General features: G+C 34.7%; 1 protein-coding gene across 7 annotated transcripts in view; it reads right to left on the reverse strand.

Annotated features, from left to right (window-relative positions):
- Nucleotides 1-13,045, reverse strand: part of LOC102592457 (protein FAR1-RELATED SEQUENCE 5-like) — a 15,837-nt gene extending 2,792 nt beyond the window's left edge. The window contains exons 1-3 of one of the 7 annotated variants that reach the window (XM_006367460.2): nt 12,809-13,045; nt 12,512-12,607; nt 11,898-12,346 (exon numbers count right to left, since the gene is read on the reverse strand). In XM_006367460.2, the coding sequence (XP_006367522.1) occupies nt 11,898-12,346; nt 12,512-12,607; nt 12,809 (546 nt within the window). In that variant the 5' untranslated portion in view covers nt 12,810-13,045. Of the gene's footprint in view, nt 1-11,897; nt 12,347-12,511 lie in introns of all 7 variants that reach the window. The other 6 variants (XM_006367458.2, XM_015305477.1, XM_006367462.2 and 3 more) reach the window with 6 other exon arrangements.
- Nucleotides 13,046-22,989: the final 9,944 nt, after the last annotated feature.

Raw genomic sequence — 22,989 nt, forward strand, 5'->3', positions numbered from 1 at the left:
CCCAAATAAAATCGGTTTTATTTTATCGGTTTGGTTTGGTTTTTCGGTTTGGATCGGTTTTTATCCAAACCGTGTACACCCCTAATTGTAAACAAATAACTTATTCTTAGAAATTATGCCATGCAAATTTGACAAACCAAACAACTAATAAAAAATAATCTCCACATAACTAATCTCATCATAACTTATCCCAACATAACTTATCCATCATAACTAATCTCAACATAACTTGTCTTCTGTTATAGAATGTATATAGACTTAATCTTAGTAATATACATAGCTATATATAGGCAGCAGATTTATAGGGATCACTGCAGATCTGTAGGAATCACTCTTTATTTCTTTCCTTAGTTAGCACCTTATGTATTGTATTTATTCACTGTTCACCTACTGGAATAAGAAAAGATCTTCCATTCAATTACATGGTATCAGAGCCAATAGGCTCGTGTCGTTTTGGCTGTGTTACGGAAGAAGTTTGGATTTCTATTCCACTGATTTAAAGTGGTCAGTCATCACCACCACAGAAGGAGGCGGAGTATATTTTCCAGCCAAACCAGTCTTCACTGGCATCTGGTTGTGAAGCGAGTGGCTGTCACGCACAGGTCATACAGTCTTTTGTTCATCACGGGCCGGCACGTGAAGGTGCGTGTCTGGCTGAATCGATTGGGTTTTAATTTACGGCATCGACACGTATTTCTGGTGAATCTCAGGTCTGTTCTGGTGTTAAAATAGATCTGGAAAGTCTGTTCGGTCACTTCTCAGGTCTGTTTTGGTGTTAAAATACGATCTGGAAAGTTTGTTCGTCACTCCCTGGTTCGTTTCTATTCTGCTACACTGAATCTGGTCTGTACTTTGTGGTTCTGTGGCTGCTAGCTTCTACTTCAGATCAGATAATTGGTGTTGTTTGGTCATAAGCTGCGGTTCAGAATTTCTTTCTCTGAACTACTTGCTTGGGTATTTGATTGTTCATTACTTGCTCTTGTCTACTGGTAAAGTACTCAGATTCTTCATTTTGGGTGAATAATTGGTTTCTTAGTTGATAAAATCATTTTTTAGAATTTGTTCAACAGTGTTTGTGGGGTCACATACATGCTTCTGGTTATATTTTCTGTTGATAAGTTCTTGTGCTGCTAAAATATTTGGAGAGAATGACTGAAATTGTGGCTCCTATGTTTTCGGATAAAAGAACTTTGGTTTCGGCGGAAGAGTTTGCAAAATTCTCACAATATCAAAAATTACAAAAAGAATCTATTTCAGCTACTACCCTTGTTGAGTCAGGAAAAGCATGTCTTATATCCTCTTCGAATAAATGGGTGATCGATTCAGGTGCCACAGATCACATGACAGGTAATCCTAATATATATTCTAGCTTTCGATCACACGGAGCACTCTCTCCTGTGACGGTTGCTGATGGTTCAATCTGTAATATTATAGGATCTGGGACTGTAAAACCAACTTCTTCCATTACCTTGTCATCTGTATTAGGTCTACCAAAGTTAGCCTTTAATTTGATGTCTGTTAGTAAGCTTACCAGAGACCTAAACTGTTATATCTCTTTCTTTCCCGATCATTGTTTGTTTCGTGATCTGAAGACAAATAAAGTTATTGGTAAAGGACATGTATCCGATAGTCTCTACATTCTTGATGAATATTGGGAGCCTCGATTTGCTACCTACTCTTGTGTCGTGTCTCCATTTGAGGCACATTGTCGATTAGGACATCCTTCTTTGCCTATGTTGAAGAAGCTTTGTCCTCAGTTTCAGAATATTCCTTCACTAGATTGTGAGTCGTGTCAATTTGCCAAACACCATCGTAGCTCAACAAAACCAAGGGTTAATAAGCGGGTGGAGTCAATTTTTGAGTTAGTTCATTCAGATGTTTGGGGACCATGTCCTGTTGTTTCCAAAACCGGACATAAGTATTTTGTCACATTTGTGGATGATTTCTCTCGAATGACTTGGATTTATTTTATGAAGAGTCGTTCTGAAGTGTTTACTCACTTTTGTGCTTTTTGTGCTGAAGTCAAAACTCAGTTCAATACTTCAGTGCGTATTCTAAGGAGTGATAATGCTAAAGAATATATGTCAGAATTGTTTCAGTCCTACATGAGACAACATGGTATTCTCCATCAAACTTCATGTGTTGATACACCCTCTCAAAATGGAGTTGCTGAGAGAAAGAATAGGCACCTACTTGAGACAGCTCGAGCACTTTTGTTCCAAATGAAGGTTCCTAAACAATTTTGGGCTGATGCAGTCTCTACAGCTTGTTTTTTGATTAATCGCATGCCATCGACTGTTCTTGTTGGTAATGTGCCTTACAATGTTCTTTTTCCAAACAAGTCACTATTTCCGGTGGAGCCTAAGGTATTTGGAAGCACGTGTTATGTTCGAGATGTTCGGCCATCTGTTACCAAGTTGGACCCTAAGGCATTGAAGTGTGTTTTCTTGGGTTATTCACGCCTTCAGAAGGGGTATCGATGTTATTCTGCAGAGCTTGGTAAATACGTGGTGTCAAATGATGTGGTATTTTCAGAGACTACACCATTCTTCTATGCACCTCCTATTTCTACAACTCAAGAGGAGGAAGATGAGTGGTTAGTCTATCAGGTTACTCGTGTTGTGAAAGAACAATCAAATAATGTTCTTCAATCTCCTAGCTCCCCTATTGAGCACCAATTGACTATTGGACCTATAACTTCTGCTCCAGCAAGACCACCAATTGTTCAAGTTTATTCGAGGAGACGAGAGATCGATGATACATGTTCTGCACCGGTTCCTCTGTTATCAAATCTTTCTTCACCCGATACTTCAGAGAATTTGGATCTCCCTATTGCTCTTCGCAAAGGTAAAAGGACTTGTCAATCCACATATCCCATTGTTAATTTTGTTTCCTATGACCGTTTATCCTCTATGTCGAGGTCCTTGGTTGCTTCTTTAGACTCCATCTCTATACCCAAAACAGTGAAGGAAGCTTTGAACCATCCTGGATGGTATGATGCGATGCTTGAGGAAATACATGCCTTAGAGGAAAATCACACGTGGGATTTGGTGGATTTACCTAGCACGAAGAAACCAGTGGGATTTGGGATATTATATAGCAATCACGGTCATACTCGTGTTGAGTGTTTTGCAGATGCTGACTATGCTGGATCCAAAATTGATAGGAGATCGACTACAGGCTATTGTGTCTTTGTTGGAGGAAACCTAGTGTCATGGAGGAGTAAGAAGCAAAGTGTTGTATCTCGATCCAGTGCAGAATCTGAGTATAGAGCTATGTCACAGTCTACATGTGAGATTATGTGGATATATCATCTTCTAACTGAAATTGGGTTGGAATATCATACACCAGCAAAACTTTGGTGTGATAATCAAGCTGCCTTGCATATTGCCTCAAATCCGGTGTATCATGAAAGAACTAAACACATTGAGGTTGACTGTCATTTTATTCGTGAGAAGATTCAGGAAAACTTGATTTCCACGGGCTACGTGAAGACAGGAGAGCAAGTAGCTGATTTGCTCACAAAGGCGTTGAATGGAACTCGAGTTGATTATCTTTGTAACAAGCTGGGCATGATCAACATATATGCTCCAGCTTGAGGGGGAGTGTTATAGAATGTATATAGACTTAATCTTAGTAATATACATAGCTATATATAGGCAGCAGATTTATAGGGATCACTGCAGATCTGTAGGAATCACTCTTTATTTCTTTCCTTAGTTAGCACCTTATGTATTGTATTTATTCACTGTTCACCTACTGGAATAAGAAAAGATCTTCCATTCAATTACATCTTCAAACCAAACGACCCCGAAAGGTACACAACAACCATCTTCTTATGAAGTGGTTCTGAAGATTTTACAATGAGGATTGAGGAGAAGGCGCTCTATAGGCAAATGGTTAGAAAGAAGTATAAGATGGAAAACTCTTGGATCATGGTAACACAAAAGCCCTCGTATGGAGTTGAAATTGGAAATATATTAGATTCTTATGGAATACATTCGCATAATACATAATCAAAGTAGGGGATGGTAGAAGAACTTTATTTTGGAAAGAATATGGAATACATTCGCATAATACATTACCAAAGTAGGGGATGGTAGAAGAACTTTATCTTGGAAAGAAAGAGGTTAGGGCATACAATTGATCATGATAAAGATTTCAAATCATTTAAACAATCTAGTTGATTAGCTAATCTAGCTGAATGTGTATTGCTAGAATAGGAATTTTTATACACAATCCTACTTAGAATAGGAATAGGAATAGGAATAGTATATAGTATATTTTTTGACAAAAAAGTTCATAAAATTAAAAAATCCTACTTAGAATAGGATTAGTATATAGTATATACTATCCTACTCGGTAATGGATTGTATTATAGTGTCTATAAATAGGGTTCTTTGTGTAATAATGTAGATCCACAATCAATAATATTTTTCTTCAATATTTCTCAATTTCTCACATGGTATCAGAGTAATTGTGAGAAAATTATTGCCGAGCATCATTCCAGCGAAATTAGCTTCTTTTTTCAGATTCTATCCCCATTTCTTTTTTCAATTTTGTATGAGAAAATTATAATTTTACAATATGTTCTTCGGAATTGATATTCTTGGCTCCAAAAATATAGGAGATTCAAGCCTTGTGATCACTTCAGAACCATTAATGGGAAACTCAAACTATTTAGCTTGGGCTTCCTCGGTTGAGTTGTAGTGCAAGGGTTAAGGAGTCCAAGACCACTTAACAAAAAATGCTTGTGTGGTAGATGAAAAGGCAAAGGCTAGTGAGCAAGGTGCAACGGCCAAAGTACAATGGGAGAAGGTTGATGCTCAATAATGTAGTCACATATGGCGATCTATTGATTCAAAGTTGATGTCCTTGTTTCGCCCATTCTAGACATGTTATTCAGTTTGGAAGAGGCTCGTGCTTAATACACTAATGACATATCTCGATTCTATGATGTGATATCTCGAATGACCAACTTAAAGATACAAGAATCAAATATGTCTACTTACTTAGGTCAGGTACAAGCAGTCATGGAGGAATTCAAAACTTTGATGCCAGTTATTCTGAACTTAGAAAAACAACAAGAGCACAGGCAGACGTTGTTTCTAGTTCTTACACTTGTTGGATTTCCTACTGAACATGATTCAATGTGTGATCAAATTTTATAGCCAATTTTGCAGTTCCTACAATTGATGAATTATTCTCTCGTCTTCTGGTGCCTCTCAGTCACAAAGTAGTTCCATCACCCACCATTGACTCATCTATTCTCGCATCTCAAACTATAGAAAAATGAGCATATCAATCTATGGAGAATCGACGAGGAGGAAGTCGTTCTAGAAAACCTCAATCCAAGTGTAGTTATTGTTATAAGCTTGGACACACTCGTGACATATGTTATATTTTGCATGGTCCACCACCCATTTTTTATCATTTTGCTCTAAAGGAATATAATGAGCTCCTAGACATCTCCACAAGTAGAATCTGTTTCTCAACCTAATCGACCATCCAATAATGCTCATATTGCTCAGAGAGAATATGATGAGTTCCTTCAGTATCGAGCAAGTAAGCAAACGTCTCCACAAGTAGCCTCGGTTGCTCAACCTAATGTTTCTATTGCGGGTAATTCTTTTACTTGTGTTTCTTAGTCTAGTACTCTTGGATCATGGGTCATCTAAGCTCTTCTAATCATAATTTTGGTAACAAATCACTTTTGTCTGATATTGTTTATTCACAATCTCTTCCTGCTATTACTTTAGCCAATAGGGTCCAAACAAAACCAAAAGGGGTTGGTAAAGCTAAACCCTTATCTCATGTCACCCTAGATTTTATTCTTTTCCCTAGTTCTCCTTTTAATCTAGCATCTTTTAGTCATTTGACGCGTGCCTTACATTGTGGCATAACATTTATTGATGACTTTTTTTCTCATGCAGGACCACAGTACGAGACAAATGATTGGCACAGGACATGAATCACAAGGTTTTTACTATCTTACCTCTTCAAATTCCTTCACAGCATGCTCACTTACAGATCCTCCAGACCTAACTCACAAACGTTTGGATCACCTGAGTCTATCCAAGTTGCAGAAGATGGTGCCTAGTTTGTCTAGTTTATCCACATTATATTGTGAGTCATGTCAACTTGGAAAACACACTCGTGTTACATTTTCATGTAGTACCGAGGGTTGTTCAAAGTCTATTTTTTCATTAGTTCATTCTGATATTTGGGGTCCTAGTAGAATCAGTTCACCCTTAGGATTTCATTAGTTTCAGTGATGATTATTCAAGATGCACTTGAGTTGCATCTTGAGTTTTCTTAATGAAAGATCGTTCTAAGTAATTTTCTATATTCAAAAGTTTCTTTGTTGAAATTCAAAATAAGTTTGGTGTTTCTATTCGTACTTTTCCTATTGATAATAGAATACTTATCCTCCCAATTTCAGGAGTTTATGACTCACCAAGGAATTATTCACCAGACATCTTGTCCATACACACCTCAGAGAACTGTATAGCAGAAAGGAAGAATAGGCATCTCATTGAGACTGCTTGCACTCTACTCATTGAATCCCATGTAACATGCGTTTTTGGAGTGATGCAGTCCTTGCATCTTGTTATTAATTAATAGAATGTCCTCATCTTCTATTTATAATTAGGTTCCACATACCATACTATTTCCTTTGTCACATCTCTACTCTACCCCCCTCGTGTTTTTGGGAGCACATGTTTTGTTCATAACTTAGGTCCTAAAAAAGATAAATTAGCCCTGTGCTCTCAAATGTGTCTTTCTTGGTTATTCTCCTGTTCAAAAAGGGTTCCATTGCTATTTATCTTATCTTCATCACTACCACATGTCTATTGATATTACATTCTTTGAATCTCAACCTTGATATACATCTTCTGATCATTCTGATGTCTTTGCGGTCTTACCCATGCCTCATGTCTTACATGTACCGATTTTTAAGGAATCTACGGCTACTTCTACATCTCCAATTGTAGTGCCACCAGTATTGACTTATCATCGTCGTTCGCATCCAGCACTAGTCCCAAATGATTCATGTCATGTGCCGAACCTTGCTCCTACTGCACACTTGCCTCCTCCTAGACAATTGATTGCACTTCAAAAAGGTATATGATCCACTCGAAATGCTAGCCCACATTATACTTTCTTGAGTTATCATCGTCTCTCAATCACCCCAGTATGCCTTTGTAATATCTTTGTCCTCTATTTCCATTCCTAAGACTACAGGTGGAGCACTTTCTCATTCTGAATAGAGGCAGGCTATATTGATGAGATGTTTGTTTTCCATACGAGTGGTACTTGGGAGCTTGTCTCCCTTACTGTAGGTAAATCTAATGTTGGTTATCATTGGGTTTATACAATCAAAATTGGTCCAGATGGTCAGGTTGATCGGCTTAAGGCTTGCCTTGTTGCCAAAGGGTATACTCAGATAGTTGAGTTTGAATATAGTGATACTTACGCTCCCATGGCTAAAATAGCATTTGTCTGTCTTTTCTATCTATGGTTGTCGTCGTCATTGGACCCTTCATCAATTGGATTAAAAATGATTTTCATCATGGTGATCTTAAGGAAGAAGTGTATATGGAGCAAGCCACCTAGTTTTGAGCTTTGTTGCTCAAGAGAGTCTAGTAGCCTTGTATGTTGATTGTGCAAGTCACTTTATGGTCTGAAACTGCCTCCTCGAGCCTGCTTTGGGAAGTTTAGCACAACAATTCAAGAGTTTGGCATGACTCGTAGTGGAGCTGATCACTGCGTGTTTTATAGGCATTCTGCACCAAATCTATGTATTTATTTGGTTGTTCACATTGATGATATTGTTATCACCGGCAATGATCAAGATGGTATCGCTTATTTGAGGCAACATCTCTTTCCGCATTTCCAGACTAAAGAGCTCAAAAGACTAAAGTATTTTCTAGGTATTGAGGTTGCTCAGTATAGATCATGTATGGTTATTTCTTAACACAAGTATGCCTTAGACATTCTTGAGGAGACATGAATGATGGGATGTAAACCCATTGACACTCATATACTTCCGAATGTTAAACTCATTCCAAGACAGAAGGAGCCACTCAATAATCCTAAAAGGTATAGACAGTTAGTTGAAAAGTTGAATTATCTCACAATGACTAACCTAACATCTCTTTTCCTGTGAGTGTTGTAAGTCAGGTTCTGACGTTTCCTTTTGATAGTCATTGGGATGTAGTGGTTCGTATTTCGCAATATATAAAGTCAGCCCTCTGTAAAGGACTACACTTCGAGGATCAAGGCCATGAGCATATCATTTGATATACAGATGTTGATTGGGAAGAATCACCCTCCGATAGACGTTCGGTATCTAGATATTGTGTTTTAGTAGGAGGTAATTTGGTGTCGTGGAAGAGTAAGAAACAAAGTGATTGCTCGATCTAATGCAGAAGCAGAATATCAAATAATGGATTTAGCAACTTGTGAGCTAGTTTGGATCAAACAATTGTTGAGAGAACAAAAGTTTGGAGAAACTGATCATATGGAACTTGTGTGTGATAATCAAGCACCCTCCATATCACATCAAATCTAGTGTTCCATGAGAGGACTAAGCACATTGAGATTGATTGTCACTTTTTCAGAGAAAAGATACTCTCAAGAGATATTGTTACCAAATTTGTGAAGTCAAGTGATCAACTCACCAAGTCCCTCACTGGTCCTCATATAATTACATTTGTAACAAGCTAGGTACATATGATTTGTATGCACCAGCTTGAGGGGGAGTGTTAGAATAGGAATATGTTTACATAACCCTACTAAGAATAGGAACAGGAATAGTATATAGTATTCCCTTGGTAAAGGATTGTATTATAGTGTCTATAAATAGGGTTCTCTGTGCACTAATGTAAATACACATTCAATAATATTTTTCTTCAACATTTCTCACATATATGACAAGGGGCAAATAACCTAAAGATATCAATCAAGCTTATAATTTGAAAATGGACTACTTCGCACCAATGATTCAAACACTCCCCCAAAACTTCAAATGTAGACACATCATATCTAAGATAATGAAAGAATTTGTAGTAGATTCTCAATGAATTGGGTTCATACCTTCACATTTTTTCCACCACTGTGTCCATGGTCCAACTAATAGTTATCTGGGCTATATCAAGTGCAAGCCTAGATATTGGCTAAAAGCATGGTTTTAATATATACTGATAAATTCCAGTGAGGATCCAGGTGGGACATTGCCTTGATTCAAAGACTATTTATAAACATGTGTTACATGGGTCATAATACTAGTTGCAGAAGTTGACAAACAAATATGTCATCCTCCACTGACCTACACAACGTTTACCTAGTCAAGCAGACATATAGCACCAGTTAAGTAGATCATCCTTTGTTTGACTACCAAATCTGCAACTGTAATACCCTAATTAAGGATGCTAATACTGTGGCTGCCAAGAAGTTGAGGCAAGAAAATGTTCTCTTGTGTGAAATCCACCCTAAGATTGGGGTAAACTGCACTTTATCATTTCCTGCTGATACGTGATTTATCATTTGATTTCTTTCTTGAGTTCTTTATAGGGACCAAGTACTGGTTCCCTGCTTGGATGTGGAGAATTAAAAGCAGGTTTGGAGAGATTAGCCCAATGCACATGAGAAACATGTACTAATGGGTCAAGGACTACAGGTTTGTTCGCTACATCAAAAAAGTAAAAGTAGTGGATCGGCTTACTGCCTCTCTTCAAATGATAGTACCTATTTTAATGGTTCTGAGCAGAGAAAGGAGATAAGATAAGTCATATTATATGCAAGGCTTGTTTAAGAGAGAGATTTGAGTTACATAAAATAGTAAAAGTTTTGAAAGTCATTTTAATGATATCATTATAATAAATAAAACAAACTTGGCACCAGAGGCGAATCTAGGATTTTTCGAATATGGGTGCACCAAGAAAAATGTATTAAGTGGGAATTGATCCAAACATGGGTGCACCAAAAAAAATGTATTAAGTGGGAATTGATCCTCAGTCCTCAAAGTCAAAAGCTCAACATTTAACCATGTGGACCAACTAGACTTTTTATAGTATGGGTACAAGAATATAATATTATACAAATATTAGAAAATATATACATAAAATATCTAATTTTACGAAAAGACCACGGGTTCGGACGCCCTATTTTTTGCACCTAAATTCGCCACTGCTTGGCACTGCCATGAAATATAACTAACTTGGCGTTGCAAGCTATTGACTTGGCCATGATGCTACCATGAATCAATAGGAGATGATTAAACTTGTTGTTCGGACAAATATGAGGGACAATTGAACTTAAAAATACACATATTGCCAGCTTGACTAGATTGCTGATAAAGACTAATGATATATGCTGCTGGTTCAGCAAAGATAGAATGCTGACTAGACAAGTGAGTTGATGAGAACTACTGTCTGGAGAAAAATTGATTGTTGATTTGACATATCAACTAAGATATATGGCTAACTTGATAGGTAGCATATGTAAATCCATGATAGACAAAACGGAATTTTGACTTGAAATGTCAGCTGACATGGACTGATATCAGTCCTTGACACTTGATGGTGTGTGGGACAGACAAACAATTGGAGCAGAGATGCTTTTCCAGGAAAAAAATTGGAGCTGAGACTTCAAGCCTGATATGTGAAGGACTTCGAGGGGCGATCTTCATAGTTGTGTTCATCTTGAAGACTAATAATCAGAATTGAGTGGAATGAGGGAAGACAAAAAAGATAGACACTAAAAGAGATGTGGTTCCGCTCTAAGTCACCAAAGGCAGACAAGAATAGAAGACTATTTGGAAAAAGAAAAATGAAAAGCTTGACTGCAAGACAAAGGTGGTCACGTAAGTTGGAATATCATGCGCTGATATCATATTAAAACAAGTGAAGAGAGAAAACTCTTACCAGAGTGGTGATTAACATAACATTATAGGGCTTCTTGTACAACAGATTTGAAGAAAGTTTCCTAATTCTTGTGAATCTTACCAAGTATGGAGAGAAATGTGATCTAAACTTTTGAACCAAGAATCCAGAGCCAAAGGAAGAAAATATTGAAGTTCATGTTCACCTAAAAACTTTCTGACAAAGTTTGTGTTTGCCACCTCAAGATCAATGCAGATTCCACAGTCTAATCAGTCAATCGACCCTAAGAATTGAGTGTCTCATACGTTCTTCATGTGTTGACTCTGGTTCTTGATTCAGAAGCCTTGGATCACCTGACCAGTAACAGACATCTATTCTGTTTGACTCTAAACATTAATGGATTTCCAGTTCTCCTGTAGCTTAGCCTATTCACATATGATAAGAGAACAGATTTCACAATGTCATTGCAATAGAGCTATATCTCCTTCATTGACAGCACTTCATGCTTGATTACAAAGAAGCCAAGTTGCAGGACATACATTTTGGACAAGAAGTTTCTTCAAATTCCTAATGCTATAAATATTTATTGATAAAGACAATCCCACAAATTGTTCTTTCTTCAATAATTTGGTGCAAATATAAATATCTAGTAAGGAAGAGGTAACAATCAATGCATTTTAAGGAGCTTATTTTCCATGGAGAAGGTCATGCCACACTAACAGGCATCCCTAAATCACAGTGAACTAATATTTGTAAATGAGGATCATTAACTGCATCAGCTAAGAACTCAAAGACGAAAGACTTGGAAGAGGCAGTTATGGTTTTAGCAACAAAGCAGAAGAAGAAAAAAGAAGTTGTCCACTTACGTCTCAATCAGTACAGCAAATTGTTGACTTCTGTTCTAATTAATGTAAGAAAAAGGAAGGAATGATGACATAAGAAGAAATGCATTTGATACAAACCAGTCTACAACCTGATTTCAAATGTCATCAATTAGCTTGAAGTACTTACTGGTGTTTGACACAAGACTGCACCTTTAGGGGTATTAACAGGTTTGACAACCAGTGCATGATTGTGCTCCTTCACTAATTTAGCAACAAGCCATTTTCCAGACTGTTCTTTCTTCACAATTATCATGGCCTTACATCCTTCCCTAATTGCTCTGCACTTTTTTTTTCCATTCTGACTTTGTCTACTTTTACTAAAACCCTCTTTATTACAGACAAGTCGACGCCACACCAACTCCCCATTACGCATAGATCGTCGAAATGCATCTACTCGCATGATAAAACCCAAATGTGTGGCATATGTGCTATAGTATGCCTTAGCAGCTTCTTCTGATTCAAATTCCATACCCACATAAGGTTCCATATTTGAGCGTCCTTCAGCTTCAAGACCATTTGGAGTAAACTCCTTTCCAGTTGAAGTCTCTACAATACCCACATCATCTGTTGCATTATCTGCCATGAAACGAGAGCAGAATAAGTTTGTGTAACAAATATGAGACACTATCCACAGTCCATAGCTACCTACAACATCACAACCTTAACAAAAAGTACTAGTGTATTTTGCAAGGTAGTAAGGAAAGGAACTTTTTTCTGTAAATTTGGATACAAATCCCATACCGACATTAAAACAACCTTCAGGTCGAACAGCATTTGTGGTGAACTCCTTTGGACTTGAAGTCTCTACCATCTCATCATGATTATTGCTTTCATCCACTGCCATGGCACCAGGGTAAAGCTAAATATGAGATAGCACAAGTACTATCAATGCAGACAAGGAGGATAAAGTGTTACTTTTACGGCGAATTCGATTAAGGGGTTTGTAAAACTGGAACTGCAAGCCCTATTCAACAAATTGGTAACACTTGTTGTTTCAACCTCCACAATATGTACAGAGAAATGCGGCTACTTACTTACTATTATATACACATCCAAATCCCCAATTTGTCTTGTCAATAACAATTCTGCTGCTTCTCGTTCCAGACACCAGCACCTTGTCTGCCCTGCCGAAAAGGAGGACGTGTTTGCTCCGATTTTTTGCCAAACGCCACCCGATTACAAACTTACATAAACCCTTTTTATTCTGTTACATCACACAATTCAACTATCCAAAATGCTCTCATAGAAATGGTTTTAAAATAATTTCTCAATTTATTAGATTAAACTAGGTAACTTGACGGTCATAAATATTATATCAAATCAAAAGTATAAATTAATTCTATTATATTAGTTGAATAAAAAAGAGTTTTTAGTTTTTTTTTTTTTAACAATTTGGACTCATGGTCCATTTATTGAATGCTCAAACATAAATTGTTCAAAAGCAATCCACGAAACCTAATAATAAGAGTCCAAATCCAACCCAAAAGTGACGAATTCAGTGTAATAATCACAATAACAAAAACAATGTCCTATATTGTAGGGTTTCCAAATTTGATCTTTCGTCATCTCTTTCATTTTTCCTCTATTTCAGATGTTACGTGCTAGAGTCCTGTGTTCCAGCTCCAAGGCTCTATGTAGGTATTCTTTCACTCCCCTTCTTCTTTGTTCCTTTATTCTTGTGTTTGATTCATCGTTATCTATCCAGCTCCTGGGATTTTACTTCTTAGACCTACAGCTGGATGCAAGCTCATTGTCGTTGATCTGGTTCACCTATCTTTACTGGGGTTGTTCTTGTCTGCTTACCCAGCTTCGACTAGTTATTATTCTCACAACTATTTTGCCCTGAAAATGATCACAAACTGAATTGTAATTGTAATAGTTGTGAAATATTGTGGCCTTTATGTGGTTCCCCCTCATGCTTGATTCTGGTTGACTATAATCTTCCTTGTTCTAATTCTAATGGTAGGAATGCCTCTTTTATCCATGTTTAGAATTCTCCTTCCCATTCTAGATAATTGATTGAAGCTGTGAAATTGTTGTAATTCTGCTTGACTAATAGGTGTATTTGTGATGTGATCTGCTAGCTGATTTGCCTCTCTAAAAGTATGCTCAATTTGTACATTTAGCCGATTCATCATCTCTTTGATCTCCTTTATCTTCTCTGTTATCTCCCATGGCACTTTCCATGTACTTCTAATTATTAGCTTTAAACTTAATGAGTCAGTTTCCAGCTGAATATTAGAAAATCCATGATTTATGCAATATTGTAAGGCTTTCCATATGGCCATAGCTTCAGCCTCCATGTTTGTTGCAACTCCAATACTTTTAGCTTCTGCATATAGTAAATCTCCACTGCTATCTCTTATACAAAACCATATGCACTTTCCCCTGGATTGCCCTTACTAGCACCATCTGTATTACACTTTACCCATCCTTCCTGCGGGCGAGTCCATTTCACAGCCAAATAGTGAAGAATAAGTCTATATTCCTAAAGTTGATCAAACATGCCCTGCCAGGTGTGTGGTATATTCCTCAACCATGGGAACTTTACTTTGATAAGGAAATATACATTCAATTGACATTGATCGTACATCTTATTAAAAGAGGTTTCCTTTCCATGCCTTCTTGCGTTTCTTCTCTTCCATAATTTCCACTTAATAATAGCTGGGACACTAGTTTTGGATTAGTCTTTAGCTCCCACCATTTCATAATAAGTTGTTGCAGCTGCAGCCCTTCAATGTTGAAACCTGCACATGAAGCAAACTGCCTCCATAACTTTTAGGCTATGGGGGTTGTTAGAAATAAGTGTATCATTGTCTCCATCTCTCCTTTTTCACAGCAGTAGCATTTAGAAGCTATTTTCACCCTCATCCTTATAAGATTGCCGTCTGTGGCAATTCTTTTCTTCCAAATTCTCCATAGAAAAAAAGCAATCTTAAAAGGGAGCCCCTTTAACCATAATTGGTTCATCCACTCTAATTTATTCATGCTACGTCTCATGCTATGATATGTTGATTTCACTGTGAATACTCCCTTTGAATTTTCCATCCACCACGCCTTGTCAATCATATATGATTCCTTTCCAGGCTTGATATTTTCTACAATGTGAGCAGTCATTTCAGGTAATACGCATTCAAGAAGCTTATTGATATTCCAGTCCCCTCCACTTTGAAATTCTTTCACCTCGATTTCTTCCTCTCTAGTTAGTTCCCCTTCTGTGAAATAAAGAGCACCTTGCTTGGTCCAATTATCATACCAAAAACTTGAATTTCCTGATTTTACTTGCCACCATATATCATGCTCAATTTCTTCTCTTACCTCTACCATTTTCCTCCATCTGAGAAACACCAGTGTTTCTAGTGATTGTAGGATGATACTTTTTCCAATATTTATTCCACATATATCTATTCCAAAGTGATGAAGTAGTTCTGAAATTCCATCACAATTTAGCAAAGAGGGTTGTAGAAACATAAAATAAAGATCTAAATCCTAGCCCTCCTTCCCTTTTTGGATAACACATCTCCTCCCAAGCTACCCAATGCTTACCTTTAAGACCACCAGTGCTTCCCCAGAATTTTTTTGCAAAAACCTGATGAATTTGCTCAATAATCTTCTTAGGGGGGTTCATTGCCGATGAAAGGTATATAGGTATTGATTGCAGAACATAGTTTATGAGAGTGTACTTTTCTCTAAAGGATAGAAATCTATTTTGCCATGAAAGTACCCTTCTGGCTATCTTCCTTACCAGATCTTCAAAGTGAGATTTGTTCTTTCTCCCATAAAAAACTGGACATTCCAAATATATGAATGGGAAATTTCCTTGCTTGATACCTGTCAACCTTCGCAATCTGATTGCTACAATTAAAGGGGTTCGATCATGCAGAAAGAATGAACTTTTTGTCTTGTTTATCAGCTATCCAGATACTTGTTCATACTCCTTCAATATTTTCATCATTTTAATTACAGAAATTTCCTAAACAAAATAAAATTGTGTCATCAGCATAATATAGGTGATTGATTTTGGACTCCATTTAGGCATTCCATAACCCAAAAATCTATCATCTCCATGAAGGTTGTTAAGTCCCCTAGACAAAACTTCAGCAACAATGACGAATAATGTTGGTGAAAGAGGATCGCCCTGCTTAACTCCTCTCGAGGAGTGGAAAAATCATGTGATTGTCCGTTAATTAGTACAAAGTACCAATTATTTGAGACCAGCCTCCAAACCATATCAATAATTACTTCTGAAAATCCAAACCTTCTTAATACCTTGGTCAGAAAAATCCATGATACTCTATCATATGCTTTAGCCATGTCTAATTTAACCACTACATTAACATTCTTATTCCTCAGATTGATGTCTCTTATAATCTCTTGTGCTAGTAGAATATTCAGAGTAATACTTTTGCCCTTCACAAAATCTGCCTGATTTTCCGAGATAATATTTGGTAGTACAACTGCTATTCTCTCATGCAACACTCTAGAGATCGCCTTGTTAATGAAGGTACTTAGACTTATCGGTTTCAAGTCAGCGAAAGTTTTCACTATTTCCTTCTTAGGCAGCAGGACAAGTTTGGTATGTGTTACCAATTTTGGTAGCTCCTGACCACAAAAAAATGCCCTTACCAATTTGGTGATGTCCTCTCCTATTATTTCCCAACAGCTTTGAAAGAATAGACCAGAAAATTCATCAGGTACGTAAGAACTATTCCCATTTAGTATGAAAACCACCTTCTTAACTTCATCATGACTAGGTAATTTAGTCATTTCTTCATTCTGATCATCTGATATCATTTTGGGGATAACATTTAGTATAGCCAGATCATGCTCCTCATTTGTTTATCTAAATTGTTCCACAAAAATTTCAACTGCCTCCTCTCCAATTTGCTGATTTGATTCAAGTATCACCCCTTGCTCTGTAGTGATTTTTTCTATATGCAGCTTCTTTCTTCTTCCTTTTACATAGGAGTGAAAGAACCTAGTGTTTTTGTCCCCATCAGTAAACCACCTCATTCCTGCTTTCTGTTTCCAGTATTCTTCCTCAGTTTTCAAAAAGAGTTTTTAGTTCAAATTCAATTAAATAGATAAAAATTTGAATTCATCTTATTATTCACATTGAACTAATTTATAACAAATAAAACATACTATTACATGGAGGAAGAAAAGTACTTTTTCAGTTTTCGTTAAACATAAATTGTTTAATGTCATATAACCATCTTAAATATAAACAAAGCTCATTAAAAATAATTATATGAGAAAAAAGAGAAGAACATGGTCCATCCATAACAAAGTGCTAATAACTGTATTTATATGTCGAAAATTATGACGTATACAGATTTAAAAAGTAGAGTTTAGAAAATAAAATAAAAACCAAAACTGATCATTTTGTGTAATTTACACACAATACATATGTATTAATTAGCTTAATTATATATATAATATGTAATTTTGTGAAACATCATAGATTGAAGATAGAGAATTGATTTTTAAATTATATACTTTTTAATTTTTCTCTTCACTTATACTTGAAAAAAATACTTAATAACATAAATTTTATAATGTGAAAACATAATAATAAAAAAAGACTAAATCAACCGGAAATTATATGATAATTGAAATAGATTGTATAAGATGTATAAAAATAAATTGATAAATTATAGAAATTGTAATGTCTAAAATGTAAAAATGAGCATTTGTAAATTATATTAAATTTAAATTGCTAAGTATTGTTGGATTTTCTAGCTAATTATATTATAGACATGAAGGTGACATTTGGATAATCAAAATGTTATAGTAATTTGATCACTTCATAGATAATAAAGAACTTAGTTGAACTTTTTTTATACTTTTTTCACTTTCTTACATTACACACTCCCTTCATTTCAAAATAAAGTTTTTATTTTTATTTTTTATTTTGCTTCGAATCGTGTTTTACATAATTATGAAGACTTCAATGATGTTTATTTTTCAATCTTCCCCTTATTTAATCAAAAGAAATTTATATAACCAAAAAACTGGGTCAAAGAACTATATTTTTTTCAAGATAGATATTAAAGTTAATTGGGAAAAAGGACAGATTTACCCCTGAACTTTAATAAATGGTACGTATATGCCCTTTGTTATACTTTGAGTCCACATAAGCCCCTGTCGTCCAATTATAGGTACACATATACCTCTCTCACTAACGGACCCCTAATTTCGTACACGTGTCTTAATCCTATTGAACTACCCGTTTGACCCTTTTTTTAACCCATAACCCAACTATCCGCCCCATAACCCAATACCCACCCAATTTCCTCTAATGGGAATCCTAATTAAAACACCCAAATTAACACACCAAAATCCGTCCCTTATCTGTCCGCGAAGGAACTGGAGGACCTGTACATTTCATCAAGACTTGCATTGTGGACTTCTTGAACAAGAAAGGAAATGAATGAACTCTTGATCAGTTGTACCAGTTACTTATAGAAAAAAATGTTGTCAAATTGCAGAGACTACATGTTGTATGTCAAGCTAAAAAGAGATCTACTTTACAAAACTTAATCAGTGTACCTCTCAGCTAAAGCAGCCTTTGATATATTAACAGATGTTTCATGTAAACATGTTTAGACAACTCTCTACTATAATTGGTGCTTTGACTCAAAAAATTTGAATTAATATCTTGACTAGGAAATGCCATCCTCTGAAACAATCTTATCTGTGCTGTGCAGATTGCTCAGTAGAGTTATATATTGCACTTTCACCAACTTTCATCCCGTTTGTCAAATTAGACTTTAGCATACTATCAAAAGCTCTCATGATCTGCGAAAGCATAAGCATGACGAGAATGTAATTGCTCTTCTGTTAAAGAAGACTTGAGGTCGTTTGGGGATTAGTTTTCAAGTAAAGTAAATGAATTTACATGTCCCATCCCTGGTCTCTTTGCAACTGAGTGAGGCACACAAGCTGCAGCGATCTCAATCATTCGAAACATCTTACTGTCAATGTAATTATTCACAAGGCGAGGATCTGTCAACTGATCAAATTCCTCTTTTTCAAGTGCATTACCAAGCAAAGGTCGAGCCTGGAAGCAATCAAATTAAACTGCAGTTAGTGGATCCTGCTCGACAAAATGAGAAGGGATATAAGCTCTCTGTTGCTACTGTTATGGAAGAAATCGAATCAAAGAGCAGTTAGTGGATCCTCCGACTAGGGAAAAGGGATGGATTTTGGTGTGTTAATATGGGTGTTTTAATTAGGATTCCTTTTAGAGGAAATTGGGTTATGGGGCGGATAGTTGGGTTATGGGTTAAAAAAAAGGTCAAACGGGTAGTTCAATATGATTAAGACACGTGTAAGAAATTAGGGGTCCGTTAGTGAGAGGGGTATATGTGTACTTATAATTGGACGGCAGGGGCTTATGTGGACGCAAAGTATAACAGAGGGAATATACGTACCATTTATTAAAGTTCGGGGGTAAATCCGTCCCTTTTCCCTCAAACTAAAAAAGAAAGTTGACATACTACAAGAAGGTGAATACTATGGAACTGAAGAGTACACAACAAAATGAAATTGAATTACACTTTCTAGGTTTACAAAATAAAAAACTTTTCATGAAATAAAAATTCAGCAAATTGAAGTAAAAATATGGTGTAGTGTAGTTTTAGTAGTAGTTAATACTCTTCTTCAATGTCTGTTATATAACTTGAAATAAGAAACTTATAGGTGCCTCTTTTGCTCTTTAACTTATATTTTAGTAGTTATGTGAGAAAGACTTTAAGAAAAATTAAGAAAAACGCTATTTCAAATATGAAATAAAAAAGATAAATTCAAGTAGAGGTTTCGTGAAATAAAAAATAATGAGCTTATATAAACAAAATTGAGGAATCTTTAAAGAAAAAAATATAAATAGTTCTCTGTGCAATAGTTTTTTTTTTAACCTTTGTTAGTAGTTAGTATTATTACACACAAAGTTACAATAACTTATTTGCATCTAAACAAAGATACATACTTGCAATAATAAAAGTTTATAAAAATTCAAACTAAAAAAGTTACATGGGCTTTGTAATTTTGTTTGTTTATTCATAAATAAAAGGGCTTAACAGTCCACAAAAATTGCACCCATAAAAAGAAAGTTACATGGAGAAAATACACACACATCTTCCTTGGAACCTAATCATAAGACAATAGACAAAAATAAGAATACAAAATCAATGACCACTTTTTTGAGCTCTAGTCTGACACCCTCTTTGACAAACTAATCAACATTCAAGAGTCTTTTTCATCGTGTCAAGTTAAAACATGAATTTGATAATATAATAATACTACAAATAACAATGAAATATAAAGAATAATCTTGAATTGAAATTTCATGAAACAAAAAACTTGTGAATTTATTTTGTCATTAAAAATAGAGAGATATCATAAAGTATCTTAAATTTATAATTTAATAGTTGGAGGTTATGAATATGAAAACTTAAAAGTCATAGAATTAATGATATTATCAAAAATTGAAGTTTAATAGATTTACGTTATGGAGGTAAAACTTAAAATTAAAAGAAAAATGAAAAAACACAAATAAAGTAGATAAAAGAAATACATTGATATTATATAAAGATATAAATTTTTTGAATCGAATAAATAAAAAGAAAAGTAAAAAAAAGCAAAGAAAGGAAAAAACTATAAAATAAATAAATAAAAATCATAAAATTTAAATATCGTGAATTGTTGGAATTCTTTTTAAATCAAATGTAAAAAGTTGTAATAATTGATGAGAATTTGAGAAATATTATAGGAAAAGAGAATAATAGCTTTAATGATAAATAAATTAAATATGGCTATTGATGAAAATATAAATAAATATGATTACTTTTAATGGTCTTTTATTTTTTAGGTGGATTTTTTGGTATTTAGAATTAGAAAAAAGGACAAAAAAGATTAATTGGATTGAAACTATTAGATAGGGTCACGTCACCGTTTTTATATTCAACTTTATTATTATATATAGATTTGTAATAAATTAAATATTTCACTTTTACAGTAATATAATTCGTCTAAATAAAAAAAAATATAAATACAAATAAAGGTCATAGAGAAATGTCATATATTATACAAGAAAATACAAAGAAATCATACCTTTTACAATTAATTCAGGATACATATTTAGAAAATATATATTTTCATGTAATTAATACACATATTTATGCTATTTAAATATGGAACATCTCCATCTTACCTTTTTCTATAGTATCATCTACTTTTTTATGTCGTCGTTTTTATATTTAACTTTATAATTATATATAGATTTGTAATAAATTAAATATTTCACTTTTACAGTAAAATAATTAGTTTAAATTAAAAAAAGAAAGATAAATACAAATAAAAGTCATAAAGAGATGTCACATATTATACAAGAGAAAATAAAAAAAATCATACCTTTTACAATGAATACTGAATACATATCATGAAAAATATTTGGATACATATTTAGAAAATATATTGATTTATGTAATTAAATACACATATTTATGCAATTTAAATATGAAACATCTCCATCTTACTATTTCCTATAGTATCATCTGCCTTTTTTGAAAGGTCCAAATTCAAAATCATAAGTCTCTACCTATAGAACCTGGAAAAAAAATTATGTTAGCAACTTAGCATATTTTTATAAAATCTTTACATTACAAATAAAAATGTAAACAAATGAAGGATGAAGAATAATTATTAAAAAAGCCATGTGAAAGAAGTTACAGAAGAAAAAATGTATACTTAAATGAGTAAGGAAAATGACTAAAAGAAGGGAGAGGAGGAAAGTAAGACAAAAATAAAGTAAAATGGAGCTTTCAATGGTAGTTTTTATGGACTTGAAATAGCAATAAATGTATAATTAAAAGGTAAGAAATTAATTAGATTTTGACTTTTAATATGACCATATTTATAGACGTTTTAAAACGGCAGTATCATTTATCTTGTGTATTTTTTTTTAATTATATGTAATAAAAATGAAGAAAAAATGCTAAGAAAATAAAAAAGTCTAAGAAAATAGATAAATTCATTTCCTAATCAATGAGGCATGCCACACCAACGGACTTACGTTATATATATATATATATATATTGATGGGTTATTAGGTTCTTTAGAAAGACAATTTTTTAGGTTGAAAGACACCATTGGTTGACAATTCATATTCAAACCTTCAAGCATAACTCAAAGTAATTTCCTAGCTAATGAATACAAATTTCCCATTGATCTTTACCACCTGAACCCCCAAATAAGAAGTTATAGTCCCGATAGCCATCATTGGCATTATAATGATTTCCTTAGTAACACCTTCAGTCTTAAGATATAATCTTAGAATCATCTGGCACTACTTGTTTTTTCTGTCCATCTACTTCTATTTCATACATTACTTTAAGAGTAAATATCTCAAAAGGTCATTGAACTTTAAGAAATTATGTTGTAAAGTCATTCAACTTTGTTTTATATCAATAAAATCACTCAACATTGAATATTTCTTTTTTAAAATCACTCAATCAAAATTACTATAAAAATAATTTTACAAGATAAAATAATTATTTTTTAAAGTATATGTATTTACGAGAAACTATCACGACCCAGACCGTCGTGATTGGCACCCACACTAACCCTCCGGTGGGAGAACAACTACTACAACCCAAACCAAGCAACTAAATAAAAAACTAAAGCATTTAAGTTACAGAAGCAAGTTAAATAGCTAAAGACTGAAGTTCCCATAAAATTCCCAAAAGATCTAACAACTAACAATGCGGAAAAATACACCTAGAACCTGAAAGTCAATGTACCAAAACATCTAACAATGAACCAAAGTCTAAACAAGAAGGGTCACAACCCCAACCTAACAACTGATAACTAACTAGAAAAGTCTAAGTCCGAAATGTGGACATAGACGAAAGGAGAACTCATGGCAGCCTGAAAGAACTGGCTCACCCTTGAATTCGAACAATGATCACTGATCTTCTAAGCGAGGTATGTCAATAGCCGCCTAAAATGTCATGTACTCAACAAAGAAAGAGCAAGTACAATATCAGTACACAACCACAGTGTACTGGTAGGATCACACGACTATCCCACTAAGTGTAACATATATAAGTCAATACAACAATATAATCACATGCATATATCGAACATATACAATATCATCATCATTTACGAACAACGAACAGTTTCACATTTCTCAATATACAGAATTATATCAAATC

Source organism: Solanum tuberosum, unplaced genomic scaffold, assembly GCF_000226075.1.
Source record: "Solanum tuberosum cultivar DM 1-3 516 R44 unplaced genomic scaffold, SolTub_3.0 scf00792, whole genome shotgun sequence".
Lineage (NCBI taxonomy): Eukaryota > Viridiplantae > Streptophyta > Magnoliopsida > Solanales > Solanaceae > Solanum > Solanum tuberosum.